Source organism: Rhinopithecus roxellana, chromosome 13 (assembly GCF_007565055.1).
Source record: "Rhinopithecus roxellana isolate Shanxi Qingling chromosome 13, ASM756505v1, whole genome shotgun sequence".
NCBI classification, from domain to species: Eukaryota; Metazoa; Chordata; class Mammalia; order Primates; family Cercopithecidae; genus Rhinopithecus; species Rhinopithecus roxellana.
The window spans coordinates 55,027,658-55,045,484 of record NC_044561.1 but is presented as its reverse complement, the minus strand read 5'-3'; the positions used below and the strand labels follow the sequence as shown (position 1 = coordinate 55,045,484).

The 17,827-nt window shown below is 43.4% G+C and overlaps 1 protein-coding gene across 1 annotated transcript in view; it reads right to left on the bottom strand.

Moving 5' to 3' along the window:
• Positions 1-15,001, bottom strand: part of IGSF5 (immunoglobulin superfamily member 5) — a 34,435-nt gene extending 19,434 nt beyond the window's left edge. Inside the window, 5 exon segments of the mRNA XM_030915321.1 lie at positions 5,681-5,980; positions 9,229-9,413; positions 11,284-11,602; positions 13,441-13,519; positions 14,885-15,001. Of these exon segments, the coding sequence (XP_030771181.1) occupies positions 5,681-5,980; positions 9,229-9,413; positions 11,284-11,602; positions 13,441-13,519; positions 14,885-15,001 (1,000 nt within the window).
• Positions 15,002-17,827: the final 2,826 nt, after the last annotated feature.

Genomic DNA, 17,827 nt, shown 5'->3' with positions numbered 1-17,827 from the left:
CCTGGCTCATATCTTTCCATCCTGCCATGTGTTGTCTCCAACGTAGAATAATCCTTCTGAGGAAAAGATGGCCCAGAGATGACATAAACATATTTGCATAAAGTCTACAGCGGGGTGCTGGTCTGTGCCTTGTAACTTCTGGAGGGTGTGGGTGTGGGTGCGCCTGGCTCAGGTGAATGGCGGGTTTGCTGGAGAGGATGAGCATGCTATAGCTGAACAGTGACTAACGAAGATTAGCTCCAAGGTCAACGCCGCTTGCCTTTCTCCCTATGCTCCTTCACACCACTGTGTGCTTGTTAGGGCCTCATTACTGACTTTACCATGTGCTTTAACCTCTGCTTGGAGATTGTCCTTTTCCCATCTGTGAAGACAAGGAAAATAGCATTTCCCAGAGGCTTTCAAAGGGATGCATAGAGGTTTTAAAAGGTATAGAATTTCTTGAAACCAAATGTATTAATATAAAATGTCACCACCAACATGTGCCAAGTACATATGAATACCAAATGTCACCACCGTCATGCGCAAAGCACACCCCTGTGCCCACTAGAGGCGACACAAGAGATCTCTGAATCAATAGTGTGAATGATAACAATTACTCCCTTTCCAGTCCTGTGTGCTCTGGGACAAGGACTGTTCTAAAACTGAGGCTCAGAGAGGGTAAGTAACTTGTCCAGAAGACACACAGCTAGTGATTGGGTGAGCTGGGATTGGAACCCAGGTTGTCTAATGTCCAAGTCTGTGTAGACACAGCACTTGATCGGGCTGGATGGGAAGGTTGGACCTTAGAGATTTTTTTCAGTTCAGTAGCCCCCAATCCTGGCTGCCCATTAGAGTAACTTGGGAACATTTTTTACAATTGCAATTCCCAGGCTCCACAAAAACCCATGAAACAAAACCCCCAGGAGGCGCCCGAGCCTCAGTGTATTTATGAAGAAGGCTCCTCTGCTGGCTCTGACCCGCAGCCGGGAGAGAGGACTTCTCTATTCTTCTCCTACCCACTTTACAGGCGAGAAAACTGAGGCCTGAAGATTGCTGACTTGCCCAAAGTTGCACCATCAGTGCCAGGGCAAAGGCCCAGGACTGTCACTTCTACTACTCTTCTCTGTGCCCAAAATTGCCATTTCTCAAAACGGTAAGCTTATAACCAGCAATCACTACATTCTACAAGGTGCTCATGTGTCCTAAAAACATGACTTCATTTTAACCATTTCACAACCTACACACAAATAACTGCACAAAGAAAACCATTCCGACGGGCAGATGGCTCTGACAGTGCTTCTCCCAAGTCAGGGTGAGAGGGCCTCACTCTCTAGTTTTGGATACATCTGCAGTGCTGGAGGTTTGTATCACTTCTGTAGTTAAGAAAATCAATTTCTGGCCAGGCGCGGTGGCTCAAGCCTGTAATCCCAGCACTTTGGGAGGCCGAGACGGGCGGATCATGAGGTCAGGAGATCGAGACCATCCTAGCTAACACGGTGAAACCCCATCTCTACTAAAAAATACAAAAAACTAGCCGGGCGAGGTGGCGGGCGCCTGTAGTCCCAGCTACTCGGGAGGCTGAGGCAGGAGAATGGCGTGAACCCGGGAGGCGGAGCTTGCAGTGAGCCGAGATTGCACCACTGCACTCCAGCCTGGGCGACAGAGCAAGACTCCGGCTCAGAAAAAAAAGAAAATCAATTTCTAAAAAATAGTTCTGAACTGAGGGTTAGTCCTCCCAGAATGCTTTTCTCTAAAGAAACCTTTTGAACTATAAACCAGGAAGTACTTCATACAACCCTGTGACTTGCCCTGATTGGATAGGCTTCCAAAGCTGACGTCATTCTTCTTTCAATGACTTGCAGGGATATTTCAGAAATGAAAACAAATGCTTTGCACTTTTAGGAAATGGGGGGGAAAATGGATGTTTATGTGATTCCTGAAGAAGACTGAATATAGCCCCATTAACACTTGGCTCTCTGGAAACCTGGCTGTTCTCCTTACAGCCTCGTCTGGTCACCAGCTCTGCCAGCCAAGGCTGCAATGAGGTCTTCAGCTAATAAAACTTACATAAAACACATAACATGCAGCCAGCCCCCAGCTGCACTGGATCTTGATGAATAATTTAGAAACAAATTGCCCTTTTCCAAATGAGTTCAATAAAGCTAGACTCATTGCAAGCACCCTCTGAGCCTCCCTCTCCCAGCAGCCATGCCTCCAGCTGCCGTCATTAAGGCACTAGTCCTGGTCTAAGAAGAATTCAGCAAATTAAACCTGATGAAGGGAAATTAAGTGCTCCCTTTCCCTTCCACTGCAAAAGAAAACATTTGCAGGCAAGCCAGTCTCTAAAATCTGTCTCTCTAAGGTACCATCAATCAGGCCAGAGCTCCTGCTGTATCATTACCTTGTTAGGATATATGCTTTAACCAGTACATTTTATTCCATTTGGTGCTAACGGAATTTTAAAAAATCTTCTCTTTCAAAGCCTGGACCATCCTTTACCACATTTAAGTAGACTAATGTGTGATATTTAAGGTTGGCTCCCTGGAAAAATGACTGATTCCAGGTGGAGACAGGAGAGTACAAAGTGAGTCTGGGAAACCTAATGGGTCCAGGTGCTCGAAAACTAATAGGGGGAATGTCAGAAGGACGCCAGCACCAGCTTGAAGGGACACCGACTGGCCACGTCTGGAGCAATCTGAGTGTCAAAATGAAAAATGACAGGAATAGATTAGAATGTATTGAACAAAATTGAGTCCCTACTAAAACTGTGAGGGGAAAAAAGGAAGAAAAAAGAAAAGGAAGAAAGGGGAGGGAACTCTCTTGTTTAACAAAAGAAAGCCAATTAATAGATATGGAAAGAATAATGGAAGCAGGAAATCACTCTTTACAACCACCATAGAAGTCATTGATTCAGGCACTGATTCATCAATGAATGTAAAAGTTAGTAGGTGGAAAAAGAACAAAGTCGTCTCCTTTGCAAGGACATGGATGGAGCTGGAGGTCATTATCCTTAGCAAACTAACACAGGAACAGAAAACCAAATACCGCCTGTTCTCACTTCTAAGTAGGAGCTAAATGATGAGAACACATGGACACATAGGGGGGAACAACATACCCTGGGGTCTATCTGAGGGTGGAGGGTGGGAGGAGGGAGAGGAGCAGAAAAAATAACTAATGGGTACTAGGCTTAGTACCTAGGTCATAAAATAATTTGTACAACAGTCCCCTGTGACGTGAGTTTACCTGTATAACAAACCGGCATGTATAACCCTGAACCTAAAATAAAAGTTTTTAAAAAATTTTTGTATTAGGTGGGTAAACAGGATATTCCCACAATATCTACTGCTTACATATTAATTATAAAGGCAAAAAGGTACTTTTATGTTGGATCAATTTAGGGTATGCCACCTTCACCAAAGGGTCAAACTTACACCGATGAAAACTGCGATCCTGTGATCACATGATATTACCTATATCTTGCCAAAAATCTATAGCCTAAATCAAAGTATGCTGAAACATTTTAGACAAATCCAAATTGACCCACATTGAGAGGCATCGTGCAAAAACAACCTGTACCGTTCGAAAATGTTTATCTCAGCAAAGACCCAAAAAACTGGGAGAACACCAAGTGAAGATGAAGGCAGAGAGGAGGGTGACATTTCTACAAGCTAAGGAAGGTGGAAGATGGCCAGCAACCACAGGGAACAAGGGGAGAGGTAAGGGACAGAGGCTCCCTCCCAGCCCTCAGGAGGAACCAGCCCTGCTGACACTTCCAGCCTCCAGGACTGTGAGAAAATCCATTTCTGTTGTTTAAGCCACCAAGCCTGTGGTCCTCTGTTACGGCAGCCATGGGATCTCATGTACCCTCCAAGTGGCTCTCACATGGTGGGCGGAGTTGCCAGGTGAGCAGTTTCTGGAGACAGACTGCCTGTCATTTACTCACTCTACAGGTGAGTAGAGATTGCCCTGTCATTCACTCACTCTACAGGTGAGTAGAGGTTGCCCTGTCATTTATTCACTCGACAGACCTGGGCGAAATCCCAACAGCACTGTCCCTGTCACTTTGCCTTTACAATAGGAATAACAGCAACACTCACACGGCTGTTGGGCAGGTTAATTCTATGAATACTTGAGAAATGCTCAGAACAGTGCCTGCTAACTCGGTAAGTGCTATAGACTGCTGTTTATTATCGTTACCATTATTATTTGGCTTTGGCTATGGCTTTGTTCTGAACTTCGGAAGATGTCAGGTAAGGGTGTAGTCATGGTGGGAAAAGCTTTAGACGAGAAGAAAAGCTCTTCTCAGCTTCTAGACCCAGCTCTGCCACGTTGGCTGTGTGACCCGGATGGAAGCACAGAATTTCTCTAGGCCTCGCTTCCTCTTTTGTAAAATGTTAAGTTAAAGTCAGTCTCCAACACCCCGGGCCCACTCTGTCCAGGCTGACTCAAAGCACACAGGCTCTATGGGCCCCTTCAAGGAATGTGGTTAGAGTGTCTGGTACGCCAAAAAACCCACAGGAGATTCTTTAGAGGGATCTAAACTTTAAAGTTATGTCACTTAGTCAAGTTAAACTATATACATATAGACTTGACACTTTCAAATATGCTGTGGATTTGCTGGGGGAAAAAATGAAGCATTATAATTCCACTAAGATTGGAAGAAATTCAGGCAGATCTGAGGCTCTCCTGCAATAGGAGGACCTGCTTCATACTGGCTCAGTGGGTGGAATCCACCTGAAACAGTGGTGGGAAAAAGCTACAGAAAAAAATGTTTAACTCAAGCATTTCTCTCCAAACTTGATGCTCTTTGATGATAAATAATTGGCAAGATTCTAAATGGCTTTCAAATGTAATAAGAGAAAAAACTTTACGATGGAATTTTAAAAGCAGATGAGGCTATAAGATATTAAGCTGCATGATTTATAATCCTTTGGGTATATACCCAGTAATGGGATGGCTGGGTCAAATGGTATTTGTAGTTCTAGATCCTTGAGGAATCACCACACTGTCTTCCACAATGATTGAACTAGTTTACAGTCCCACCTGCTACAAAGACACATGCACAGATATGCTTATTGTGGCACTGTTCACAATAGCAAAGACTTGGAACCAACCCAGATGTCCATCAGTGATAGACCAGATTAAGAAAATGTGGCACATATACACCATGGAATACTATGCAGCCATAAAAAAGGATGAGTTCATGTCCTTTGTAGGGACATGGATAAAGCTGGAAACCATCATTCTCAGCAAACAAACTGATCACAAGGACAAAAAACCACACACCACATGTTCTCACTCATAGGTGGGAATTGAACAATGAGAACACTTGGACACAGGAAGGGGAACATCACACACCAGGTCCTATTGTGGGGATGGAGGGAGGGGGGAGGGATAACATTAGGAGATATACCTAAAGTAAATGACGAGTTAATGGGTGCCGCACACCAACATGGCACATGTATACATATGTAACAAACCTGCACGTTGTGCACATGTACCCTAGAACTTACAGTATAATAATTAAAAAATATATATATATTATTAAGCTGACAGCAGATGTGATTGGCCTTATCATCCCTACCCGAAATCAAGGTCATCATATGGTTTTTCCAGGCATCGTGGATGAAGGAGTATTCTACATAATAGTGAAGCATGAAATAATCACTCATTTCATATAAAGCGGAAAGTCTTCACTTACCTTGGGGACGCCGAATCACAGTGAGATTTACAGTTGCAGACTTGCGGGCCTTCAGGCTCTTCCAGGTAGCCACACATGTCAAAGTCCCATTGCTCTGTGGGGTCAGAGCCAGGATGCTCACTGCACTTTGAAGGTTGCTGGGCTCCGGAACAAAATAATAGCTTGAATGGCTGACCAGGAGACCGAGCTCCCAGGAAATATCTGGGAGCCGGGTCCAGTGCGAGGCTCGACAAGTGACTTTACGAAGCTCACTCTCAGCGACTACAAGATTAACATTGGGAATGAACAACTCTCCCATAACTAAAGAAGAAAAGAGACAAACACACTGAAGTCGTGACCGTGCCTCTCACTTTCTAAGTTTTCTTTTTCTCTCTTTTTTTTTTTTTTAAGTTTTGCTTCAAATTACATTTTGTGAGACCTATTTTCCCAAGCCCAAAGGGGCTGTGTCTCTACTGGGAAATCTTAACTCAGATTTTATCTGGGTCTTTTTTGCACACCTGCCAGGGTCTCTGAAGAAGGTGAGGTTGCTCACAAGAAAGCACAAAGTTACATAGAAAACGCTTCATAAAAGTCAGAAACCAGGGGGAAATAATCATATGGGAATGAAAAGGGAGAGTGCATGCCATAGGGGCTATGCAATCCCTGAAGTGAGCTACAGAATGATCTTGGGCTGTCCAGGGAGCAAAGCGAAAAAGAGAAACGAGCTTCACTTTCTTCTCACTGTGACGAGGACACAGCCCAGAGTGGGACACAAGTCTCCCCTGGAGTTCTGGTCAATCAGATCCATTTTTATTTATTTCTAGGGGCATATGGTCTTAAACATAACTTCCTGGGATATTGCGTTAACACAGGTTTCTCATTACAAATTAAATCAAAATCCAATCTAATATTTACAGAAATAACTAACCCAAATCATGTGTCAGAATAACTTAGATAAGTTATTTTTTATTTTTTATTAAGAACACTCTTGCATAGGTCAGCATTCATACTGAAAACAACCCATATGAAAATAATACTTGTTTTCACAAATGTGACTAAAACAACCTGAGGATTGGCCCCAGTAAGGACAGCATTAGTGAAATATACATATATTTTATATATATATATATTTATATATTTATATATTTTTTATATATATTTATATATATATATAAATGTCCAAGCAAAAACATGCTGAAACTCTGGACTACACAACATAATGGAAAGAATACTAAACTAAGAATCAAAAAATGTCTTCCCAATCTTGGTTCTGCCAGAAAATTGTCATCACTTTGGGCAAGTCACTGAATTTTTTTGGCTCTCTTTGTTGTACTTACTGAATGAGATAGTTTGACCAGATCAGCACTTCTCAAATATTTTGGTTTCAGTACCTTTTACACTCTTCAAAATCATTGAGGACTCCAAAGACCTTTCACTTATGTGGGTTTTATCTACCAATATTTATCATATTTTATATTAAAGTTAAACAATTATTTTAAAGTATATATTTAGAAATAATAATTTATTACATGTTAATTTTGATTAACATATTTTTATGGAAACAAATCATACTTTTAAACTAAAATAATAAGAGGAGTGATATTGTTTTATACTTATATAAATCTCTGCAATGTCTGGCTGGATTCTCATAGCTGTCTCTTCATTCAGTCTGTTGCAATATACTGCCTTGTTTGAAGGATATAAAGAAAACCTGACTTCACACAGATATGTAGTTGGAACAGTGAGGAGTACTTAATAGCTTTTCAGATAATTGTGGATATTCTTGAATACTGTACCAAAACTTACTTTTCTTTCTTTTTTTTTTTTTGGAGACAGACTTTCGCTCTTGTTGCCCAGACTGGAGTGCAATGATGCCATCTTGGCTCATGGCAACCTCCACCTCCCAGGTTCAAGCGATTCTCCTGCCTCAGCCTCCCGAGTAGCTGGGATTACAGGCATGCACCACCATGCCCAGCTAATTTTGTATTTTTAGTAGAGATGGGGTTTCTCCATGTTGGTCAAGCTGGTCTCGAACTTCCGACCTCAGGTGATCCACCCCCCGCCCTTGGCCTCCCAAAGTGCTGGGATTACAGGGGTGAGCCACTGTGTCCAGCACTTTTTTCTTTAAGAGATGGAATTTCACCATGCTGCCCAGGCGAGATGGTCTCAATCTCCTGGGCTCAAGTGATCTGCCCGCCTGGGCCTCCCAAAATGCTGGGATTACAGACATGAGCCACCATTCTCGGCTGAGGTTTCTTAAATGATTTTTACACAGTGGAATCTGAAATTCTATCAAGGAACTTTCATTTTCTGTTACGTTAAAACCCATTGCACTATCTGGCACTTTGAATGGACCTTTTATTCTAGGATGAATTTATTACACTTCAGTCATCTGGAAAATGCTGTTCTGCTGAGTCATGCAGACCTTCCCAATGTACAGTGGAAAGCTCTCCTGTGCACTTGTGTGAAGAGTGAAAAAGGCAACAATAATAGGAATCTTCATATTATTATGAAAATAATCATGACTTCACAGACCACCCTGAAAGGATCTCAGGGTACATCGAGGAGTCCCCAGACTACAGTGAACTGGGTCAGCTCTGAAAGATCTTTTTGCCCTGAAATGTTAGCTTCCCAATTATTCCTTCCTGAATATTCCCTTGGAATAAGAAAGGCAGTTTTGCTAATTCAAGGGCTACTGTAAATGCAACAAGGAGAGGAGAAAGCATTTGTCCCTTAAGTCTAAAGGATTTTGTGTTTGTTTTGTGTGACAGAGATGGTTTAAGGTGACAGAACTGGGAGGAATGATATTGTCTCAGTTAATAACAGAAGCTTTTGAACTCAAGTCCTTGCAGCCCTCAAAACATAAGAGGTCTAGAATTTGGTGTGTGATTGATTGGTGGATAAGGCAGCAAGTGGACCAACCCAGCAATCTGAAGGATTTCCTTTTTCTGTGTACAATTGGGATTCCACTTTCCCCCACCGGCTTTCACAAAGGTTATCCAGTAGCATGACGAACACTTTATACAAAAGTGATACTAGAATATTCCCATGGATTTCAGATGACTCAATTTCGAGTTATATCATCTCTATTTTGTTGACAAATAAGGAGGGGAAAAAATTATAGAATAATTCATGGTTGTTTCCTCTTTTTTCAAGATTCTTTCTCCCTTCAGGGAGACCCTGTTGCTCAGAGAACATTTGCTCCTCTAAGAACTACGTACCATTCAGAGCAATGAGACGAAGATAAAGGGACTCAGTTCTGTCCAAGCTCTATGGGTTCCTCTCGCAATATTTTGGAGAAGTCTTTGCCTCCTCTAGATGCTTGCTCTTTCATCTGTATTAAAACCAAAAACTACCATAATTACCAATATATAAAAAGTCATGTTAGGGGAATTCAGACAAATTTGTAGACTTGTGACTTTGGGAAAAGATGCTACAAAACCACATGGTTTCTGAATGTGATGTGTCCTAAGTATAGCAATAACAAGCCATGCCTGTGATCCTGTTTCCCTGCTCCAGCGATGCCCTCCTCCTCTCTTGCTTTCCCATTCTGTCTACCATCTACAGACCTGGAAAGCACATCTTCAATGGCACCTTGTCCATGAAATCATCCATGAAGGCTTTATTGACTCTGTCAGCTACCCTCTTGATTGGAACCCGAGTTTGCCTCCCTTCCATCTCACTTGCCAGCATCTGGGTGGCTGGCATCCCTATTATTTGTGCAACTTGCATTATCCACTCTTCTTGTGAGGTTCTAAAAGAAAGAAATTGTATCTTATTCCATTCCTCTTTGAGTCACTCTTAAATACCCAATACAATGGCATGCTTTTATTGGGAACACAATAAATAATAGCAAATGGCCATACAGTGATTGCTATGAGCCAGGTGTGGTAAAGGCTTTACATAGACCTACTCATTTGACACCATGGCAGCCCTATGATGAGGACACTAGGACTCAAAGTCATTAAGTAATTGTGTCCCAGGTCACAAATTGTCGTAAAGCGGTAACATGCACCCAGGCAGCCAAGCCCAAAGTCTGCACTCCTGACCACTAGAACACTCTGGCTCCCAACTTAACGTGCAGGGAATTAAATCAGACAGGACTTTGGAGTCATCAAACCATCTTTAGTCATTTTTTCACCTGATCCACACAGCAAACCCTTGAGGTGGGCTGGGAAGATTCATCTCCAGGTTAAAAATGAAGAAATTGAGCCATCACAGGGGTCTCACTGATAGATAACTGATGAAGCCAAAAGCAGAATTTATATCTTTGATTCTTTTTTCCTCTGTTCTTTCTCTTATATCACAAATTATCATAATAAGAATCTGGGCATGCAAAATAGGCCAACAGTCCTAAATAGTCTTATAAAATCACTTATTTAGAAAATACAATTGTGCCCCTAATTAAACTACACAAAATTAAAAACACACAAAAGTAAAGACACACTAATTTAGCTAAATTTCTAAAGTAAAAAAAAATTTTTTAAACACAAATAGAAATAGGTAAACATGTCTCCACCAAAGGTTATAAAATCTGATTTAATAGCAACATAAATATGAACAAAATCTTTGGGAATTTCTTCCAGACAAGTAAATACATAGAGATAAGAAATAATTTATAAGATATAATATATTCTCTTATAAGAAATGCTGCCATAGAAATCAGGAACTCTATATCTTTAAATAGAGTATAAATACACTTGTAAAGAATGCAAAGTGATTAAATTTTGGTAAGACTATTCCAAATCTTTGTAAAGCATCCTTTTACTTTTTTACTGTGAAACATTATCTTCAGCACCTCCAAATTACCTCTAAAATGAAAAATAAGCTATCTATTATTATAAATTTTGTTTATTCTTTCCTTTTCTCTCAACGACTTGATATATTTGGTGAACACACAACTTTGACTGTAATGACTTATCCCACTGTAATTGAAGGCAGGGTACAGAAATAAGTTGGGGGGATTCTGCTGGGAAGAGGAAAAAGTTAAAGCATCCCTCAGAGTTGATAAATGATGTAAGCAGAGAAATATGGTTATGTATGTGGAAAAACTAGAGAAAGGGCAGTGATTGCCAACTGTCTCTAAATCAAAGAAAAATGACTGCTACTAGCCCCAGAAGAATTCCAGGATATATTTCCAGAAAGGCTATTAAACACTGAAATGGATTCAAAGGGGAAGTGATAAAATCTGTCTCTACCAGTCTTAACCAGAAAAAAAAGAAGGAAAGCAAAGATGGAAGGAGAGAGGGAATGAAGCAGGAAAAAGGGAAAGAAGGGAGGAAGTGAGGAAGAAGGGGGATAAATCAACAAAACAATAAACATTAGTCCATCCAGAATAATTCTAAGCCTATTGCCAACTGAAGGCTAGAGCACATAGGAGGGAAGGAAGAGAGGGGGAGAAGGGAAGAGGAAGGGAGGAGGTAGGGAGAGCATGAGGGAGGAAGGAGGCGACAAACCACAAAGCATTCATCAGTTCAGAATGATTGTACGTCAACACCAACTGAAGGTAGACCACATCTGCCATCATACGCAGCATGAACTTTAGAAGGTTCTTCCTGCCCTCTGACATTTAACCCGATGGACTTCAGATGTGGCATTCAGAAGCCACCTGCATACACACCTACACAGCAGATCCATACACAGCAGATCCATGCAGGCGACTGTTCTGGAGGCTGCATCTGATGTTCCCCGAATCACTAGGATGCACATTGTGGATGATCATCTCCGAGGTGAAGTTCCCGCCCTGGTCATACCTCTGAGAGGTGAAGTGGTCATTGGTGATGATGGGCTCCATAGGCCTGATGCTCAGCACCACCATGTCATTGACAGCCCACATGATGAGCTTCCAGCCCTGGGAGACACTGCAGTTGAAGCGAGCCTGGGAGCCCTTCAGGACTGTTGCATTTTGGGGGCCTTCTATGACTTCATTACCAGATCCAGAACCTGGAAGGTAGCCAATGTTTCAAGTTGGTAAATGAATGTATCTCCATAAATCAACTGTGTGCTGTAACCTTTCTGTATTTATCAGTGGTAACCCCCAGGGTTACCATCCAGTGGCTCAGACTCTGTGTCTTTTGGATCCTAACACCAGCTCTCCCCAGCAGACCAGGAGCTTCTGGTGGAAGCCACTGCCATGCCCTCCTTTCCACTCTACCCCCTAACTCTACAGCTGTATTGGGTTGAATAGTATTCCTCAAAACACAGGTCCACTGGATCCTCAGAATGGAACCTTTGAAAATAGGGTCTTTGCAGATGTAATTAGGTAAGGATCTCAAGATGAAATCGACCTGGGTTTAGAATGGGCCCTAAATCCAATCACAGGTGTCCCTACAAGAGAAATGCAGAGTGAGATTTGAGACACAGAGGCCTGCAGAGAAGAACACCATGTGAGGATGGATGCAGAGACTGGAGTGATGCATCTACAAGCCAAGGAATGCCAAGGATTGGAGCAACATCAGAAGCTAAAGAAGAGGCATGGAAGACCTTCCTCAGAGTCTCCACAAAAAACCAACTCTGCCAACTGGTAACATCCCAGGATTTGCATTCACAGCAGTGGGGCTGGGACCCAAACTCAAATGTTTAACAAGCACCTCTGGAACACTTTGCTTTGCTTACTGCAGGCCTTTAGAATATCTTCATCCCAAACACATTTGGGCACCACATTCTGGTGCTCTTAGATTTAATGTATAAATAGACCCAAAGCCTAAACGTCACAAAACAGTTCTTAGGCAGGCAACACACTCTGATACTGCCCATTCTATTCTATTCCATTTTATTCTTTCAAACACTGTCATGGCCAGAATTGTAAAACACATTGTCTAGCCACCTAAAATAGAGTAGATATGTTTGTAAAGTACAAAACATGCAAAACGTGTCTACACAGTTAGAAGTCAGAATGACGGTCACTGGGAGTGGGGTGGAGTGCCTGGAAGGGAGCTGTCCATTGAAGGTTCTTGGGCTCAACGTCAATCATACAAATATGCTCGCTTTGTGAAAAGTCATCCAGCTATACCTTTATGACATGTGCCCCTTTCTGTACGTCTATTATTCTTCAAATAAATGCCTTCGAGTCACTGCCATCAGGAATGCAAGAGGAGCTTATAATCTAGTTCGGGACACAAAACTAATACCCCCGAAGCAATGGAAACTAAACAAACCTAATGAAAACCAAAGCTGGCTGTGAAAACCCCAGTTCCTCCCAGCATCCCAGACTATACTCTATGCCTCTCGCATAGAAAGTAGTCTGACCAGGAGACCCAGGCCTTGCACACAGGAGTTCACTCCAGCTGACACCGTTGGAGAGCGCTGGAGTGTGTCACACACAACAGAACCCTTCCCCTGTCAGTAAATGGAAACTGGGATTCTCACCCTGAAAATGGCAAGGGTTAGGAGGCTTCAGGGAGGAGGTGATTTCTGAGTCAGGTTTTCCTTGAAGGCCAGATAGAAATTGAGGAGGTGAGAAACCAGGGAGGGGAAGGGACATTTCAGCAGGTGCAACAACTTGTGGGAAGGAACGGAAGGCAGACTCCCAGGACAGTGATGGCCCCGATGAGGATGGGGGGAGATGCCATGCACCTGAACGACTGCTCTGGGAGTCGAGTTGATGCAGGAGGAAATGAGTCACACAGAAGAGGTGGCCATGGGAAGGTCTGCAGTGGGAAGTGGCTGAGAAAGACTCTTCTGGCAGCTGTGTGTTCCAGCGGCCTCCTGTGGCCCTTGTCTTCCCCCAACACTCCAAGTAGACATTGGTGAACAGCCCACAAAGCTCAGGCGACCCCTACCTGCCAACCCAGCCAGGACGACCAGCACGGTCAGGACAGCTTTCCCATAGCTCTGCACCTCCATATGTTCTTCCTGGCCCTGGGAAAATAAAGCAAGCAGTTAACCGCCCATCACTGACGAGCATCTACTGTTCAGAAGTCTTCTGTGCCACCCCTCCCCCGCCCCCCAGCTGGTGTGTGCCCGTGGACACATTAGATCGGCACATCACAGTGTAGACAGTGGCAGCCTCTCTTGAGAAGTGTTAGAAAGCACAGGCCGGGTGCGGTGGCTCACACCGGTAATTCCAGCACTTGCTGAGGCAGGTGGATCATCTGAGGTCAGGAGTTCGAGACCAGCCTGGCCAACATGCCGAAACCCCATCTCTACTAAAAATACAAAAATTAGCCAGGTGTGGTGGTGCGCACCTGTAATCCCAGGTACTCAGGAGGCTGAGGCAGGAGAATCGCTTGAACCCGGGAGGTGGAGGTTGCAGTGAGCAGAGATCACGTCATTGCACTCCAACCTAAGTGACAGAGCGAGACTCTTAAAAAAAAAAATGCACAGTTCTGGGTCCACCTCAGACCTCCTGAATCAGAAACCCCTGGGGTGGGCCCAGAATTCTGGATTTAAAGAAGCCCTCCAGGTGATTCTGGTGCCTGGTCAAATTTGAGAACAACTGGATGAAATGGTCTTACCCCACCTGCAAGCCCACCTGCATCATGAAGGGATGCAGATGGTGTAGACTCACCTCTGAATGACTGACCAAAATGCAGAGCGTGGGCTTATTACATTTGTTTCAGTCACTAATCATTGAGAAAAAAACTCCTGCCTTCATGAGCTCACATTCTCAAAAGGGAAGACAGGCAACCAAATGAATACATAGACGACATGGCCTATTAGAAGGTGGCAATAGCTGTGGGGAAAAACAGGACAAGGAGGGGGACCAGCTACCACTTCAAACAGGGTAGTCAGAGAAAGGCCCCCGCGAAGGTGCACCACGCACAGCATATGAGGTTAGACAACACCGCACTGGACACCTACAGGAAGAACTTTCCCAGCAGAGGAAACAGCAGGTGCTAAGGCCCTCAGGGGGACTGTGCCTCCTGTGCTTGGCCAACTGCAGAGAAGGCTCTGTGGCAGAGCGAGGGGTGGGTGGAAGGAGTGAGGTCAGAGTTCAGGGAGGTCAGGATAGATGGGGTAAGGCCTGGCCAGACCACCGACGGCACATGAGGATTCTGCCATGTATACCTTTTATTCCTTCCTTCCAACCCCCTTTGTTGGTTGATGCCCTCTTGGTCACCCTCCAACCTTGCATTTTTTTCTTTTTGCTTTTTTCTCTCCCCTAGGAGAGGCTTATCCAAGACACTCACCAGTACTGGAAGATTCAGGGTTAGATCACCTACATGCTGAACATGTCACGAACCACATGCAAAACAACACTCCTTAGCCTCAGGAAAGGGTCACTTTATTGCAAACATTCCTCCACAGCACCAACGAGTGGAGTCCAGTGACCCGAACGGTTCTCATTTCAGCTTTGGCATCTACACACATTCCACAGCCCTGTGAGGCTAGTCCACCCATCCCTCCAGAATATAAGGTGCCAGGTCCCATCAGGGACTTTGAGGAGAGACTTTATAATGTGCTGACAACACACATCCATGGCTCCAGTCTCCTTTCTTTTCTGATAGGCCCTAGAAGGCAGATCCCACAGCTCACCCAGAAACAAAAAATACAAGAATTGAAACCGCGATGGGAAAACAACTGCCACACCTTGATCTGCGGACATCTCACCCAAGTTACTAAATGAAACCCAGAGTGTCAGCATGAAGGACAGCAAAGATGCTCAGGCCCATGACCCGCGTTTAGCATTTAAGTGCATTACTGGTATTCACACTCTCGAGAAAGAATGTGGGGTTTCCACCCCTTCGTTTCTCCGAGGTCTTTGGAAAGCAAAATTCAACATGTGCATCAAACTATAACTACTCGTGTCTATAATTTTTTGTTTGTTTGTGTTTGTTTGTTTAACACCAAGTCTCGCTCTGTTGGCCAGGCTGGAGTGCAATGGCACGATCTCGGCTCACTGCAACCTCTGCCTCCTGGGTTCAAGCAACTCTCCTGCCTCAGCCTCCCAGGTAGCTGGGAGTACAGGCACCCACCACCACGCTGGGCTAATTTGTTTTTGTATTTTTAGTAGAGATGGAGTTTCACCATGTTGGCAAGGCTGGTCTCGAACTCCTGACCTCAGGTGATCTGCCTGTCTCGGCCTCCCAAAGTGCTGGGATTACAGGCATGAGCCACCACTCCCAGCCTGTAATTTAATATAAGGTTTGAAATACGTGTGCTGCAGCAGCATTTCATTGTGGGACCCAGCCCCTTGCAATAATCTACCATAGACTCAGCAAATCCCTACAAATATGCCTCAGTAGCAAGTTGTACAACAGCTGTATACAAACCAAAATGAAATCACAGCCTTCCCAGATTGATCCAAAATCTGGAATTATGAAGAGTCAAATAAATCATTCACTAATTTTTAAGGTTCGATTAACACAACTCCACAAGTAGTCACCTGGAACGTCAGGCTCTAGCAGAGGATGAAAGAGAAATTGAGTCATCTAGTTATTAAAAATTACATATTTTACCAAAAGCAGTCACAGCCAAGTGTGAATCCAGTGTTATAGAAAACAATGCAGCAATAGATTAAGGTATGTTAGGAAAGATTTCTAGTCCCTGACAAGCAGGTAGAGTCAGGCAACAGACTAAGAACAGATTGCTTAACTTACTCAACACTCCATTCTGCCAACATCCTCACATGTCATCTGCATTTCATCTCTGTATGAAAGAAGAGTCTAGCAGAATCACAGGGCAGGCAGTGCAAAAACACCCTCAGAGCTCCAGGAACCAAGCAGTGAGGTTGCTACAGATATGGATTTGAGAGGTGATAGCATTTGAAGGGCGTATGCAGTTGCAACACTGTCATAAAGCTGATTTCAAGTTTAACTGAAATCAGACAAGCTGCTTTAACTAAATAAAGACATATGCCAGGTATTGTTCATTAATATCCCTGTGGGGTAGTCTGAACAGGACTTGAGATTTAACTTCTCATTCATTTCATTATAGCAGACTTGAATTACCTACACTTAGTTGAAAAATCTTTTTTTCTTAGTCTTTAGCCTTATTAAATTGTATTAAACAGACAGGATTAGCCACCCACCAATTCCTCCCTGTCCTGACAAGAGGCAAACACACTCAGAAGATCAGCCAGGACTCACCAAGCTAGTCCTCTCAGAAAGAAAATTGGTGCATTTGAGATCTCACTTAGCCCCTTATTTTTGGATTATTGGAAACAGCTTGATAATGGAATCTTCATAAGTGCCAGAAAATGTCCTGTTTGGGGCAACAGCAAGAAGCTCAAAAACAAACAGAATAAGGGACAAGTGCCTGCTCAAGTTTGGTGGGAAATAGCCATACAGATTCCTCAGCAGAAGCCTTATAAGCCAGGAAGGGATTGAAGTCCTATCATTAGCCTCTTTAAACAAAATGATTGTCAGCCAAGAATTTTATAGCCAGCAAAATTAAGCTTCATAAATGAGAGATAAAGTGTTTTTCAGACAAACAAATGCTGAAGGCATTTGCCACTACCAAACCAGCACTACAAGAAATGCTAAAAGGAGTTCTAAATCTTGAAACAAAAGTTTGATATGCACCAAAATAGAACCTGCTTAAAGCACAAATCTCAGAGGGTCTATTAAACAGTAACACAATTAAAAATAGAAGTATCTAGGTAACAACTAGTATGATGAATACAGCAGTACCTCACATCTCAATATTGACCTAATGTAAATGGCCTGAATGCTCCACTTAAAAGATACAAAATAGCAGAATGGATTAAAAAAACAGGCCGGGCGCGGTGGCTCAAGCCTGTAATCCCAGCACTTTGGGAGGCCGAGACGGGCGGATAACGAGGTCAGGAGATCGAGACCATCCTGGCTAACACGGTGAAACCCCATCTCTACCAAAAATACAAAAACTAGCCGGGCGAGGTGGCGGGCACCTGTAGTCCCAGCTACTCAGGAGGCTGAGGCAGGAGAATGGCGTAAACCCAGGAGGCGGAGCTTGCAGTGAGCTGAGATCTGGCCACTGCACTCCAGTCGGGGCGACAGAGCGAGACTCCGCCTCAAAAAAAAATAAATAAATAAAATAAACCAACCAAATATCTACTGTCTTCAAGAGATTCAGCTAACACCTAAGCACTCACATAAACTCAAGGTGAAAGGTTGGAGAAAGATATTTCACACAAACGGAAACCAAAAGCAAGTAAGAGTAGCTATTTTTATTTCAGACAAAACAGACTTTAAAGCAACAACAGTTGAAAAAAAAAGACAAAGAAGGACATTATATAGATAAAAG